This window comes from Myxocyprinus asiaticus, chromosome 13 (assembly GCF_019703515.2).
Source record: "Myxocyprinus asiaticus isolate MX2 ecotype Aquarium Trade chromosome 13, UBuf_Myxa_2, whole genome shotgun sequence".
Classification (NCBI taxonomy): Eukaryota; Metazoa; Chordata; class Actinopteri; order Cypriniformes; family Catostomidae; genus Myxocyprinus; species Myxocyprinus asiaticus.
In genome coordinates, this window is record NC_059356.1 from 28,361,749 (window position 1) to 28,376,876 (window position 15,128).

Here is a 15,128-nt window from a genome sequence, read left to right on the forward strand (position 1 = left end):
AATGATGAGAAAATTTTTATTCTCTCTTTAAGAATGGACATTAATTTGGGCTAAAAAAAAACATGATTCAGCTTGAGAACAGTGGTCATGAAACAATTTAAAGAAACCATTTATTTAGTTAGGCAAATCCAAAAATAACTGACTGAGAAACATATTTTATCACAGGTTTACTACAGAGTGTAAGTAGGAGAAAGCATGCCATGCCACTTTCACAATTGCAAGATGTTAGAAATGAATATTGTTGTGGCAAAGTCATGTTTTATTGCTAATTTATTATTTGCATACATTCTTATATATACCGACTCCATTTTAATCCAACAAGAAACATTTTGTCTCACTAATAACAGTGGAACACATTACACCAGTATTGTGAACAGTGTCTTTCCTTGACCAGACTGCTGATGCCAGTGTAATACTATGCCAGTAAATTCCCCTTTTAAAAAAAATCACATTAATAAACACCTGTGTAAACCAGACGCTGAAGTAATGTTCGGCACTTAATAGCGGATTAGTTTCTATCCTCTTGTCTTTATCTAACTGCAATGTTAACATAAAAAAACTTTGTTTCATCCTTCTGAGCTGCAAACTGTGAGCGAAGTTGCAAAGGTGTTTTATTTGTCCCTCTTTCCATCTGCATCTCTAGCAGCATTTCTTCCCTTTCTTCCTCCTCTCTCTGTCCCTGTGGGAATTGATATGAACAGTGTCCTTTTCTCTCTCCCTCTCTCTTTCCGCTCGACTCTGGCTGTGTTTCTTCGCCCGAAGGACCATGTGGGTGAAGGCCATGAACATCTGCAAAGAAAATGGAATTTACAAAATAATATATGACCATAGAAATTCTATATGTAAAAAACATATCAAAGTGCATTGAAAGATAAAATGTATCTTCTGGTTGACTTAACCTTATTTCTATATTAATTCAATAATAATAATAATAATAATAATAATAATAAGCAATTACACCAATTCGTTGTACTGAAATTCCCAATATTGTTAAGCTCACAGATGCACAATATATATATATTTTTAGATGTCACAGTACAGAAAACAAATCTCACCTCCTCTACGTTGATATTCTCTTTAGCACTTGTCTCATATAACCTTACACCAACTGACTCTCCAAAGCGCTGAGCATCTTGGCTGTCCACAAGCTTTTTAGAAGGGTCATCATTCTTGTTTCCCACTGGAAACAATCAAGGGATAGTGTCAGAGGGAAATTACATGTAAACCTTCAATACTACAACTAAATTCAGAATATACAATCAAAATCTCTCTTTTCATATCACAATGCATAATACAAAGAGCTGATGCAGATAGAACTGAAACAAGTTTGGTTACTGGGATGGTTTCATATCCTTTCCTTTTATCGCAAAAAGTACAAATTCAAAGGCAAACCTACCTAAGATTTTGCAGACATTGTCACAGTTCTGTGAGATTTCATTTAACCATCGTTTCACATTGACGAAGGATTCAGGGTTTGTGACATCGTAAACAATGATGACACCATGTGTGTTTCTGTAATACCTAGAAAGCCCAACAGAGATGACAGTGAACAAGTGAGGAAAAGATAGCAAGACAGAAAAAACACATGTTGACGGTTGATACAATCATTAATGAACAGTATGTTTGACATGTGTTAGTCTTACGTAGAAGTGATGGTTCTGAACCTTTCCTGCCCTGCAGTGTCCCAGATCTGGAGTTTCACTCTTTCTCCATCAATCTCCACTGTCCGGATCTTAAAGTCAACTCCAATAGTGGTTATATAACTGCCTATAAAGATCATGAAAGTTACACAGTTATCATCTTCATGAACACAAACCTACACTCGTGCATCTTTCTGTCTTGCACACGAGAGCACAGTGAATTAGGTTGTGTATTTACAGCTTGCCACATTTTCTCTCACATGCACAAACACACAGAGACACAGTCTGTGTCAAGCAGACTCACCAGAGAATGAATTGTCTGCAAATCGTAGAAGCAAACTGCTTTTCCCTACATCTGCAACAGAGAGTCGGTGTAGCATTTGTTTAACTGTGAGCTGTAATGTGTTTACAATCTCAGTTTATAATTTCTAATTAAACATGATGGTTATTCTTCTTATTCTCTTTGCTGACCATTCGGCTAAACACAATAACAAAGCAATGCAAATATTAAAGGAATAGCATATGTAGCATAATGTTGCTCAACTTGTCCCTCGTTGATTTAAAAAAAGCAAAAATCGCAGTTACAGGAAGGCACAATATAAGTGAATAGAGCCCTTCCAACATTAAAATACACACTGTTTTAAGTTTAGTCACAAGCCGTAAACATTATACACGTTAACATAATTTTAGCACAGTAAAATTTTTAAAATCATAAAAAAAATGTATAAATGTAATTACCAATGTTACATTGTTATGATACCAAAGTTTTAATTTCGGATAGAACTGTATACAAATAAGGTAAGTGTGTGATTTTATCACACTAAAGTCATATTAACTTGTACAATGTTTACTTCTTGTGGCTATAATTTTCAAACAATGTGAATTTGAACATTTCACTTCCACTGTAAGCCCCTTACTGTAACCACGATTTGTGCTTTATTTGATTTTGTTAATAAATGAGGGATGAGTTGATTTTTTTGTTATCAACATTATGCCACCAATACTGTCAATTGAGCTTAACTTTTATTGAACCCAGAACATTCCTTTAAAGATAGACATTAAAGAACTTTGATAACAGTGTGGATACAACAGCACTAATAAATATCTTATATTGTCCATCTGCACCATAACCATAAGATACAGGGGCAATTAAATATTAACTAAATATACAACATAAAAGACCCCATCCCCTGAGGATGGAGAAAGGTTTACATTAAATTTACATCGAGTTAGGTATAAAGGTTGGCAAGGGGCAAACTATCTTTCACCATCCAAAACAACATAGCAAGAAATCTCACATAACAAAATACTAACCCAAACTTCTGATAAGGTTCATCAATCTTCCACAATCAATCTTACCCAAGTGAGTACTCCTGAACTCACTAAAATGACTAATTCATAAGGGGATCCGGACTGCCTTTACACATAATAGTTTCATTTCAGCTTTCCACTTCGTGGTTAATGCGCAGTTGCACAACAATGCTCCAGTAACTGCACCAAAATTAATTCTAAAACATTCCTAGCATTGGCCATGGTGCTAAAGATTCACATGGTTATACTTATTGTTGAGAAAATAAAGGGGATTCTGTTCAGAGTATTCTGGCAGATTAGGGAAGCAGGCATTAGATTTCTATTGATGAGGTCACATGGTAGAACTTGAACGAGCATAATTTGTGAGCAAATGTATGAAAACCACAAAAAGTACTGACTGGAGTCACCAATGATGAGCAGCTTGAAGAGATGATGGTAGTCTTTTCCCGCCATTCCTGTCATTTCCCGTCTGTTCAAATTGTCTATGAAAATGTGTCCTCATGAAACAAGTTTAACAGCTTTCAGCTCCTCAGTATCACTTGTAAAATGTCTTAAAGTGCCAGGAGATTCAGTGCTGAGTGTTTTGGGTGAAATACTGCAAGCATCACATTATTGTCTTTCCAGTTTTCCTCAGAATCAAGCTTGAACTGAAGCATCAGCACCAACGATGTTCCTCACAGCCAGCTTACTGCTGCCAGCTGATTCCAGTGCATTCCCCTTTATTAATCACAGTTGAATTCTGCGTTCCATAGACATGGCATTGCCTGTGCTGCATTTACACTCTCAATAGTGCAATAATTACTAGTTCATCTTAAAACCCTATGTTCATTTCCAGCTGTATTTCCATTGCTTTTGCCCACAATAGGAATCTATGGTTAAAATCTATTTGAAACGTACTCTTCATCGATTGGCCCTCTAGTGTAAACAGATTACCACATTGTTGTGGTGTAGTATTAAATGACTGAGATTATAAAGAGAGCACTTAAGTTATTTAGTAATGCTGAGTCATGTGGTTTGTTGGAGATACAAGTTGTTGTGTCCAAATCTTGATTTCTCAGATATGTGGATGGCATCTCGGTCACAATAATCCCATTCTGACAGCTATGCAATGCGTGCATGCATGGACTGGTAGTTTCCCTCACTTTGGAGAAAAGTGTTACTCCATGTAACTGATGGAATGTAGGTTCACAGCAAAGTGAGATATATATATCACTGTCAGTCCTCTGGTTCTTGATTTAAGCCTTAATCCTGTAAAAAGCGGAATAGACAGGTATTATTACTTATGCATTTTGTTCTAATTTCGTCAGACAACCCATTACCAGCATCAACAGCTGTGGCACTAAATATAGCTTCCCTCTGAAATACCAACCCCACTCTCTCCCTGTCCAACTAGAGACCACATGTATCGTCTTTGCGCGTGGGTTTAAGGAAGGAGGTCGGGAAATATGTACACACACCTTGCCCTTTTCATTTGAAGCAACAACAAAGGACAGAATATTAAAAAGAAACTGGACCAATTCTGAGTCAAGACAAAGCTGCACACACAGTAAACGGCCAACATTTTCCACGAAAACAGGAAGGGACGTGTTTTTCCTGAACTACAGTACTGTCGCGAAAAGGGCATATGCGTTTCTCAAAAACTAACATTAAAACGTAGTTTTCGTGTTAAATGAAGGCAGTAGGTTAAGCACTATTGACATCTAAGCCCATGTGACCATTATAGCACAAAACAAGGTTGAAGTGAATGACACACCTAGCCTCAGGTCTGCTTCGAAGAGAAATACAATTTTAAGCTAAAGTCCTTAATATAGGCTAACTGCGTGAGAAATAAAATGGAAACTATTCTGAGCTCTCGACCGCAGTTTAATTAAGTCTTAGTTTACTCACCAATCTAGAAGCACCACTCAAAACAAGAGAAAATAATAATAAAACGAAAATCCTCGCTGTGTTTAAGGGTGATTATAAACTGACTACATTTTGGATAAACTAGCTTGTGACTTTATAGTAATAATCAAATGTCCAAGCACACTTTCCCCTAGAAACTCTCCTACAGTCACGTGAAAAGATCAAACAGGGCACACCTGTAAAAACATGCAAACCTCGAGTTGAACTATCGCCTTAATTTGTATCTTCAGTTCCCGACCCCTTCTGTCCATTACTCAACTCATTCCGCAGCCAACATTTTGTTGTTTTGAAACGCAGCTAGGCTAGCTACTTAACTAGCCGCAGATGCTCTTGCCACATGCTCATGAGATAATAAGATCAAACTCGGAGTAAAGAGGAAGCTCACATTAAACCACATATCTCCCGAGCACTCGGTGGGAAAAATACGGAAGACTTGGCTCAAGTTCCCTCCGGGCTGGTTAGTCGGTGCCGGTCTATCCTACAGCAGGATCCTGGAATCCAGTGTTGTTAGGAGAAGTTCGAACAGTGTCCAAGCAGCCGCAGGGATCAGATCCGCCCATCTAAGGCCGTCGCACCTGAATGTTGAGTCACTCTCATCCTCATCATGTGTCTGAGGCGCTCCGTGTCTCCTCCTCTTCCCTCATGCCACTCCTGTTGCTGCTGAGATTTTCATCTCCTCTCACACACATTTGTGACCGTGTCTCTTAACCTAGTAAGCTGCCTGCTGATGCATAGCAGCTGGTGCATAGGTCCGAGTCTTCTCGAATTAGAAGCCTGTAAACATGCTGCCTAGGAAGGCAGCTCACTTTTGATACACAGCTTTTATTTCAAACTGAATAGTAAAAATAACCCTAAAGGCCTTTCCAAGTTACAATGCATGATTCAGTGTTCACACAGGCAAAAGAGACATATTCAAAACAATTGAAAAATCAAAACAGTTTATTAAACAAAAATAAAAAAAATAAAAATACATGGTTTAACTGCCTTCTACTATTCTCATTTAAATTCACTGGGAAACACAGTTGCGTTGGTGTGCGTGTTTAGAATGACAGAGAAAAGGCTCTGTAACTGAAGTTGGTGAACACATCAATATGGTGACTGCTGCCCCCTACTGTCATAACCTGGAAGATGAATATGGATTAAAGTTACAATTACTGCATTTACAAAACTTCAAAGAATATTCCGGGTTCAGTACAAGTTAAGCTCAATCGACAGCATTTGTGGCATAATGTTGATTAACACAAACATTTTATTTCAACTCGGTTATCGTTTTCTTTAAAAAAGCAAAAATCAAGGCTGTAGTGAGGCACTTACAATGGAAGTGAATGGGGGCCAATTTATGTACATTAAAATACTTTTTCAAACGTTTAGCCACAAGGCATAAAGGATATGTGTGTAAACATGATTTAAGTGTGATAAAATTACTTCCTAACCTTTTCTGTGTAAAGTTATAACCTATCTTACAACTTTGTTACCATGATGATGTAATGTCAACAAACCCTAAAACGACTGTAAAAATGACTATTAAAGCAACTTTACAGCTCAAATAATACATGAGTTTTAACAGAAGAATTAATGCAAGTGCTTTTACAAAATTATAAGCTTCACATTTCTGCCTTGAAACCCTCCAAAAATTGGACACATTTATTTCCATTGTAAGTGCCTCACTGGAACCTCGATTTTTGATTTCTTAAAGAAATGGAGGGACGAGTCGAAATTACTTTTTGTAGTAATCAATGTTATGCCAAAATTGCTGTCAACTGAGCTAAATTTGTATTGAACCCAGAATATTCCTTTAACTGGGTGCATTAGTTCTGTTGCCATTGTTGTGATTGACAGTACCTGCTATTAAAGGAATATTCTGGGTTCAGTACAAGTTAAGCTCAATCGACAGCATTTGTAACAATGTTGATTACAACAAAAATTAATTTTCTTTAAAAAAAAAAAGTTTACAGTGAGTAACAGCAAAGTCTTTCTAGCAAGTGATGTGGTAATGGCAGTGGCAGTGGTAGCTCAGCGGTTAAGGCTCTGGGTTACTGATCAGAAGGTCAAGCCCCAGCACCGCCAAGATGCCACTGTTGGGCCCTTGAGCAAGGCCCTTAACCCTATCTGCTCCAGGGGCGCCGTATCATGGCTGACCCTGCACTCTGACCCCAGCCTAGCTGGGATACGTGAAAAAGAAGAATTTCACCGTATATGTGCAAATGTATAATGTGTGATAAATAAAGAAAATTATAATTATAATTATAAGACAGTCCACTGTCGGCCATCTTTGAAATGCTCTCAGGAGGCTATTTCCAGTCATGCCAGTGCAGCTCCAATCTACTTGAGTGGGGGAACATCGAAATCTAAAAAATGGTTGGTTAGTAAAATCGGACAAAACTGGTATCATAAATTGTGCTTTACCTCATATTACACTAAAAAACGCAATTTTCCCAGTTTGTATAGCTAATGTGCATGCGCTTTCTTGAGTTGATTGACAGGCTACGTCTGTATCTAAAAGGTGATTGGCTTTTTTACCTGTAAGGCAGGACTTCCTTTCTACATCCGTTGATCATTGGCGCTTAGAGCTCCTTGGTTGGATGTTCCAATTTCTCCCATTAATTTTAATAGAAGTGGCCCGTCTCTGCTAAATAGTCTCTGGTTACAGTGAGGCACTTACAATGGAAGTGAATGGGGCCAGTGAATAAATGTTAAAACACTCTGTTTCAACAGTATAGCCACGAGATGTAAAATATATGCATGTTAACATGATTTTAGTGTGATAAAAATAGCTTATTAACCTTTTCTGTGTAAAGTTATATGCAATTTTACAACTTAATTGCCAATGTATATGTAACATCACAAACCCTAAAATGACCATATAAACTACAATTTCAACAACTTTACAGCTCAAATAATACACAAGTTTAACAGAAGAATTAATGTAAGTGCTTTTATAAAATTATAAGCTTCACATTTCTGCCTTTAAACCATCCAACAATTGGCCCCATTTACTTCCATTGTAAATGCCTCACTGGAACCTTGATTTTTTTTTTTTTTTTTTTTTTTTTTTAAGGAGATAGGATTCAAAATCGTTCTTTTTTTTTTTTTGTGGTAATCAACATTATGCCACAAATGCTGTCGATTGAGCTTAACTTGTATTGAACCAGGAATATTCCATTAATGGTTCATGTATTAAGGTTATTAACGAGAACCTACTAGATGCACCCACCCTGTGTTCAGTGTTTTTGAGATTGAGAGCCAGTGTGTTGAGTGAAGGAGGAGTGCAGGGAATCTGAGCTTTCAATGTCCCTCCATGCAAACAATGGGACACATATGGACCCTCACCTACCGACAAGATCTAAAAACAAACAAAATGACCTAATAAATAGCCACACACATGCAAACAAAAATATTATAGTCATTCAATACGCTCTACTTTCAATAGATAAACTACTCCTTTATAACCACATATTACATTTAAAAAGTTCCTCTCACCAGGTCCTGGTAAAAGACAGCTTCCCTTTGACAGCCAGACAGAGGGAAGACAGAGGTGGGGGACATGGAACGAAGGTGCCATAAAGACAGCGATGGGCCTCCACCACAGAGCTAAAGAGGAAACAGATAACATTTCATAACAATAGGAGTATTATGCCATTACATACATAGAGGGGCATTCCAGAGGAGCAGTTGACCATTCAAACCAGGCAGATTGTAACTGAGGTATTTCAAAACAAGAATTTTACAACACAGAAAAAAATGCAGAGACGTTAGATACAAAATAAACAAGAATAAATAAAAAGCATAGTTCCACTGTCTCTGCCGACCAATCAAACAACAATGCCAACTTACCATCCAATCACAGTCTGTAGCAAGACAGCTAATCCACTTTCCAAACTGGGGGCGTGCACATTCCTAACCCAGAATAAATATAAGCATTCCAGAATAAGTGAAAGCAAGAGAGAGTGGGATTTTCAGTGTTGTATTTTCTGCTAACATTACTTTGTTTAGCTTTTTAAGATGAGTGTCTATTCTGGTCTTACCATATATTTGAAAACTTCAATACAGTGAACTGGCTGTTTTGTCCGACAGTCTGGGGGAAGGAGAATATAATCATTAAAAAAAAAAAATCTGTTCTTTGTTTCATTCTCTCTAAAGATCAGTGAAGAGAACAGAAACATGGTAGAAACACTTGTGTGCAATTCACTGACCCCATATCCTCACAGCACCATCCTCCCCACCAGAGAGTATCTCTCCTTCCCTCTCTCTAAAGGACAGACAGTGTATATAGTCCGTGTGGCCCTTCAGTACAGACTGCAGAGCAAAACAAAACACAAGGGAGCAACATTAGTGCCATTCTAATGTGTTGTAATTTATTTTATGTTTATTATTTATTTATTTATTTATTTATATGTAATTTATTTTTGATATTTTATACCAAAAAAGTCCATTCCCCTAAAAAGTAATGTAATAAAAACAACAGTAGTTTATCATCGGAGTGCGGATCATCTCTTCATTGCATTACGAATACCAAAAAAGTGAAACATGGTCATAGCTGTCTGTAATGCAGGTCAATGTAAATGATTACTTGAGTTTGTTCCGACCTTGAAGATACCGCTCTCCATGTCCATGATGTGAATGTTATTGTCACCCCCTCCAACTATCAAGCTGTTGTCCTGGGGAAACAACAGGCATCAAATTGATAGACAGAGATATATAGACACACACACACACACACACACACACACACACACACAATAATATAACACATATAAGTATAGGATGGATGGATGAATGTTTATCAACTACAAACCTTTGGATTAATGATCATTGCATTGATCTCTGGAATTTCAAGACTAGTCCTGCATGGAATGACATTTCAAAAACATTTGAGGTCGCATTTAGTTACAACACAATGTTGAAGACCATAATGTGAGCAATCACTATATGGACCCTTTTCACACTTCTGGGTTTTCAAACACAGAAGTAAATGATTGCAAGGGTAAACTGCCAAATATAATGTTTGCATACCCATTTGCTCCAACATCAAAAGAAAAAGGCCACTATTACATTTTCACAACTTTCCAAATTAAGAAAAAAAATAGATGGATTACTACAGTCAGAAGAGAAATGACAAATTTTCTGACACTCTCTCAGCAGCTGATTTAGAAACCTCATCACATCTGTAGTAATTCGTTTTTTAAAACTAATTCCAGGGTACTATTATACAAAGTATTATGTTATGCATTTACATGAAATAATTGAAATATTGCAAATATAAAAAAGTTAGCAAGATTTACACAGCTAAATAAGGCAGAAAAGCGTCACCACAGTCTGTGAAAAGGGTACATTGTTATCATCAGAATGTACACGCTATATGTCAGTCAGAAAGATAAAATTATGGACAGTCTCTCACTCGTAATTGGGTTTCCTTGTCCATGCAGCTTTGGTATTCTGTGGGGACATAGATATACAGTTGTGCTAAAAAGTTTGCATACCCTGGCAGAAATTGTGAAATTTTGGCATTGATTTTGAAAATATGACTGATCATGCAAAAAAAACTGTCTTTTATTTAAGGTTAGTGATCATATGAAGCCATTTATTGTCACATAGTTGTTTGGCTCCTTTTAAATCATAATGATAACAGAAATCACCCAAATGGCCCTGATCAAAAGTTTACATACCCTTGAATGTTTGGCCTTGTTACAGACACACAAGGTGACACACACACTGGTTTAAATGGCAATTAAAGGTTAATTTCCCACACCTGTAGCTTTTTAAATTGCAATTAGTGTCTGTGTATAAATAGTTGTGGATGCACTGAGCAGGCTAGATACTGAGCCATGGGGAGCAGAAAAGAACTGTCAAAAGACCTGCGTAACAAGGTAATGGAACTTTATAAAGATTGAAAAGGATATAAAAAGATATCCAAAGCCTTGAAAATGCCAGTCAGTACTGTTCAATCATTTATTAAGAAGTGGAAAATTCGGGGATCTCTTGATACCAAGCCAAGGTCAGGTAGACCAAGAAAGATTTCAGCCACAACTGTCAGAAGAATTGTTCGGGATACAAAGAAAAACATACAGGTAACCTCAGGAGAAATACAGGCTGCTCTGGAAAAAGACTGTGTGGTTGTTTCAAGGAGCACAATACTTGTTGACCCCTCTCCAAACATAGCGCTTATGGTTGTGACCATAAAGCTCTATTTTGGTCTCGTCACTCCACACTACAGTGTGCCAGAAGCTGTGAGGCATGTCAAGGTGTTGTCGGGCATATTGTAACCGGGCTTTTTGTGGCATTGGCTTCTTTCTGGCAACTCGACCATGCAGCTCATTTTTGTTCAAGTATCATCGTATTGTGCTTCTTGAAACAACCACACCGTCATATTTTCAAAATCTATACCAAAATTTCACAATTTCTGCCAGGGTATACTAACTTTTGAGCACAACTGTACATGCAGAGCAATTTTAAATTCTTTAAGTTCATAGACCAAGTAAAAATTTACATGCCATTAAATAGCTTAACCAAACCAATACACATCCATGAACATTTACTGGACAACATACTTTTTTGATGAGCTCTTCCCAACACCAGGCACTGATCTCTCCATTCCCAGTACTCAGAAGATGAGTGTCCGTGGAAAGAAGAGAGAATACTGAACCACCATGAGCTGATGTGGGACAAAAAATAAAAGTACAGTGAAAACCCCTTTCAGTTGTCATCAATGTAATATTGATGTTTCAAATAAGGAAAGAAAACAAAAGATAGTGTTCTTTGAACTTAATCTCTCCAGATATTGTTTGTGAGATGTTAGACTAGATAATACAGGCAATATTTTGTAAAGCTAAAACAATTATTATTTGTGATCAATAAATTCGGAGTCTAACCAGTGAAGTTAAGGATAGGCTTCTGACCCTCCTCTGATGCATCTGGGCTCAGTGCTGCTGAAAGACTGCAAGAGGAGGAGCAATTCCTAAAACAACACTTTTACACCAGCCAAACAACTTCAACACCCACAAAAGGGGTTGCATATCGCAGGGTCTTCACAGATGACTTGTTGGAATAGTTGGTAACACTTAACAGTGAGGTTCCATTTGTTAACATTGAGTTAATGAATTATGGACCATGGGTATCATTTGGTATCATGAACAAACTATTAACAATATATTTTTTACAGCATTTATTAATCTTTGTTAATTTTAGTTAATAAACATACAACTGTTCATTGTTAGTTCATGCATTAACTAATGTTAATAAATACAACTTTTAAAAATGTATTAGTATATGATTAATAAAGATTAATAAATGCTGTAAAAGTATTGCTCATTGTTATTTCATGTTGACTAATATTGTTTACAAATGGAACCTTATTGTAAAGTGTTACCGAATAGTTCACCCAAAAATTTAAACTTGAGTCATATAGATTACTTTTATGTTGCCTTTATGTGCTTTTTGGAACTTCAATGTTTTGGCCACCATTCACTTGCATTGAGTGAACCAAAAGAGCTAAGATATTCTTCTAAAAATCTTCGTTTGTGTTGTGCAGAAGAAAGAAAGTCATACACATCTGGGATGGCATCAGGATGAGTAAAATCATGAGAGAATTTTCATTTATGGGTGAACTATCCCTTTAAGAAGCTGCTTACATAGGTATGTCAGCATACAACAAACAAGAAGCGGTCTAAAGGCTCACACCACCCAAAGTACTCTCTGTTGTTAGAAAGCATTTAATCTGCTATCTCACCTGAACAATGCGATCTCTCCATAGTTATTACCCGCTGCAAGGAAACGGCCACAGGGAGAGAAACTCTGAGAGAACACGGACATATGCAGGAGCTGGGGAGAAATAACCACGTGTCAAGAACACTGCTGACAAAATGTTGCGAATTCAAGTGCAAATATGCACTCGTTGCAGGGACACCAAAAATGCATGAGCCAGTTCTGAAAATTGGTCAGAATATTATGCAGTAAAGCAAGGCATGATTATACTACCTAATTTGTGCCAGCACTCCAGCAGTTACACAGGAGGAAAATTAGACTGAATATATCAATTACCTCGACGGGACCCATCTCCCAGGAGTTGATGATACGCTGATCAATCTAAACTGGAAAACGAGTTTTCATACAAAAGCTTCTCGTGTTGTTGTTACCAATGCTGGGTCGTGTCTTGAAGGTAACACCGCGGCAACGTAATTCTCGCGAGAGTCTCATTCGCTGTTACTAATGTTAGGTTTAGGGTAAGATAAAGCGGTAGTGGTTAGGTTATTGGTAGGTATAGGGTTTGTGTAGGACTCAAAATAAACAGTGTGTGAACGTCGCATGCGGCTCTCGCGAGACTTTAGGCAACCAGGCGGTTACCTTCTAGACACGACTCCTCGAATGCCGCTTATTCAAACGCCGTCGCGTAAATATGACGCAATGCACAACTTCCGCTAGGAGCGTTAGCGTCTCAATCTGTTTCCGAACTCTCTAGAGCTTCAAAGTGAAAGTACTGAGAGAGGAGCCATGGCTTCCAGCAGGAGTTTCAGTGACAGTTTCATCGACGAGGATCCACAGAGAGCTCTTGAGGAGCTAAATGAAGCTTTGAAAGAGAGATCTGATAATGCGAAATGGCTCTGCCAGCGAGCTTACGCCTATATACAACTGAAAGACTACAACAGAGCAATTGATGATGCCAAGAAAGCCCAGCAGCTGCAGCCAGGTCTGGCACTGGCCTTCTTAAGAACAGGAGTTGCAGAGTATCACCTAAATAACTTCATTGCTGCACATCAGGCCTTCACAGCTGGAAAAGAGCTGGGTGGTTCCAGTGAAATCTTGCAAACATGGATCCAGCACTGTGAGGAGAAAGTGGCAACACACTGTCAAAGTGGAACCTCAAATTTGCAGGAAACAACCAGCCTGCATGTCAAACATGACTGGTACCAGACAGAATCGCAAGTCGCAGTGACCATAATGGTGAAAAACACCAAGGAGGAAGATGTGGCTGTTACTTTTGGTGAGAGGGAGCTTACAGCTGTGGTGAAGCTTCCATCAGGAGAAGATTACAACCTAAAGGTCCATCTTCTGCATCCTGTGGTCCCAGGACAGAGCTCTTACAAGATTCTTTCAACCAAGATAGAGATAAAGATGAAGAAGACTGAAGCCATTCGGTGGGAAAAACTGGAAGGAGGCGGCACACTGCCCAACATCAAGCACTTCACTCCCAACCAATACCCATCATCTTCCCACTACACACGCAATTGGGACAAGGTGGTGGGTGAAATCAAGGAGGAGGAAAAAAGTGAGAATCTGGAGGGAGATGCTGCACTCAACAAGCTGTTCCAGCAGATCTACTCAGATGGCTCGGACGAGGTCAAGCGGGCAATGAACAAGTCCTTTATGGAATCAGGAGGCACTGTCCTCAGCACTAATTGGACAGATGTTGGCAAAAGGAAAGTGGATATGAACCCACCTGATGATGTAGAGTGGAAGAAGTATTGAGGGGAAGAAAGATGATGACATTGTGCACACTACCATGATCAGATTTAAGTCCTAATACTCCTCTTCATTTGGTCCATTCTGCCTCCTTCACATTACGCCACTTTTACAGACTCAGAATTATTCTTGGACTACAGCATAGTTCAACTCTAGACTTTTCTATTTTTAAGAGTTCTCGAGTCTAAGATTAGTCTTAGTCTGGATTCACGAAACTAGCCAATTACATTTTAAAAGCATCTTCCCATATTTCTTTTTCTTCATGCATGTTTCAGCAGTCTTCAAGTTGCATTCTCTGTAAATTAGCATCTCATTTAAACAAAACAACTGTTGAGCATCTTTACTATAAAATCTCTTTGGCCTCACTGATGAATGTTCTTTACTTTTGTGAGCTAGAGTATGTTAGGTCTCCACCTTTGAAATGTCTGTGCCTCAAAATTAATTTCGACAAACTGTTCTGATGTGCTGTTCTGTTTTGATGTTCTTGAGGGGACATGCTTTCCTGTATATGATATTGGTGTAAATAAATGTCTCTGGGTCTCTCTCAAAAATAAAAAGGCAGACTGCTAAAGAGTAAACATGGTCAGGGATTTTCAAACTTTTTGATGCCAAGGACCGCTAAATGTGATCAGTTTGAAAACCCCTGAACATGGTTACCATAGTTCCTACAGTTATCACAGCGGTAAAAACATGGTATGGTCTCCCCTTCAAACAGTGTAAGAGGATGCCATTTAATTTCCTTTTTAATGTGGTGGCTTAAGTTTCCTCAGTGTTATCATAACGTTGTAACCGGTATTTTGGCAGAAATTATGGTTA

General features: G+C 38.1%; 3 protein-coding genes across 6 annotated transcripts; 1 reads left to right on the forward strand and 2 right to left on the reverse strand.

Annotated features, from left to right (window-relative positions):
• Nucleotides 1-92: 92 nt before the first annotated feature.
• si:dkey-16l2.16 (ras-related protein Rab-35) lies at nt 93-5,650 on the reverse strand. 4 transcript variants are annotated; one of them, XM_051714603.1, is made up of 7 exons: nt 5,242-5,650; nt 3,350-4,199; nt 1,945-1,995; nt 1,644-1,767; nt 1,397-1,521; nt 1,056-1,180; nt 93-789 (listed from the first exon to the last, which is right to left on the reverse strand). In XM_051714603.1, exons 2-7 carry the CDS (start codon nt 3,411-3,413, stop codon nt 640-642), a joined length of 639 nt encoding a protein of 212 aa, XP_051570563.1. In that variant the 5' UTR covers nt 3,414-4,199; nt 5,242-5,650; the 3' UTR covers nt 93-639. The 4 variants fall into 4 exon arrangements, with proteins under 4 accessions (XP_051570563.1, XP_051570565.1, XP_051570564.1 ...); XM_051714605.1 differs by lacking the exon at nt 5,242-5,650 and adding an exon at nt 5,051-5,199; XM_051714604.1 differs by lacking the exon at nt 5,242-5,650 and adding an exon at nt 5,033-5,178.
• Nucleotides 5,651-5,777: 127 nt separating this feature from the next.
• On the reverse strand, nt 5,778-13,122 carry thoc6 (THO complex 6). The gene is made up of 13 exons (XM_051714593.1): nt 12,894-13,122; nt 12,583-12,674; nt 11,726-11,790; nt 11,405-11,508; nt 10,255-10,292; nt 9,652-9,700; nt 9,443-9,514; nt 9,050-9,152; nt 8,882-8,931; nt 8,691-8,753; nt 8,337-8,447; nt 8,071-8,199; nt 5,778-5,977 (listed from the first exon to the last, which is right to left on the reverse strand). The coding sequence occupies exons 1-13, from the start codon at nt 12,906-12,908 to the stop codon at nt 5,897-5,899; spliced, it is 972 nt and encodes a 323-aa protein (XP_051570553.1). The 5' UTR covers nt 12,909-13,122; the 3' UTR covers nt 5,778-5,896.
• Nucleotides 13,123-13,205: 83 nt separating this feature from the next.
• Nucleotides 13,206-15,086, forward strand: LOC127450465 (protein SGT1 homolog). Its single transcript, XM_051714592.1, has one exon. It carries the CDS (start codon nt 13,344-13,346, stop codon nt 14,316-14,318), a length of 975 nt encoding a protein of 324 aa, XP_051570552.1. The 5' UTR covers nt 13,206-13,343; the 3' UTR covers nt 14,319-15,086.
• Nucleotides 15,087-15,128: the final 42 nt, after the last annotated feature.

Coding starts and splice junctions, on each gene's coding strand:
- si:dkey-16l2.16 (XM_051714603.1), bottom strand. CDS start 3,413: ATGACAGGAATGGCGGGAAAAGACTACCATCATCTCTTCAAGCTGCTC. Junction 1,522..1,643: donor TTCAGAACCATCACTTCTAC/GTAAGACTAACA, acceptor TGGGCTTTCTAG/GTATTACAGAAACACACATG. Junction 1,181..1,396: donor CAATGTCTGCAAAATCTTAG/GTAGGTTTGCCT, acceptor GATTGTTTCCAG/TGGGAAACAAGAATGATGAC.
- LOC127450465 (XM_051714592.1), top strand. CDS start 13,344: ATGGCTTCCAGCAGGAGTTTCAGTGACAGTTTCATCGACGAGGATCCA.
- thoc6 (XM_051714593.1), bottom strand. Junction 9,515..9,651: donor CAATGATCATTAATCCAAAG/GTTTGTAGTTGA, acceptor TTGTTTCCCCAG/GACAACAGCTTGATAGTTGG. Junction 5,978..8,070: donor TCAAAAACACTGAACACAGG/GTGGGTGCATCT, acceptor TTCATCTTCCAG/GTTATGACAGTAGGGGGCAG.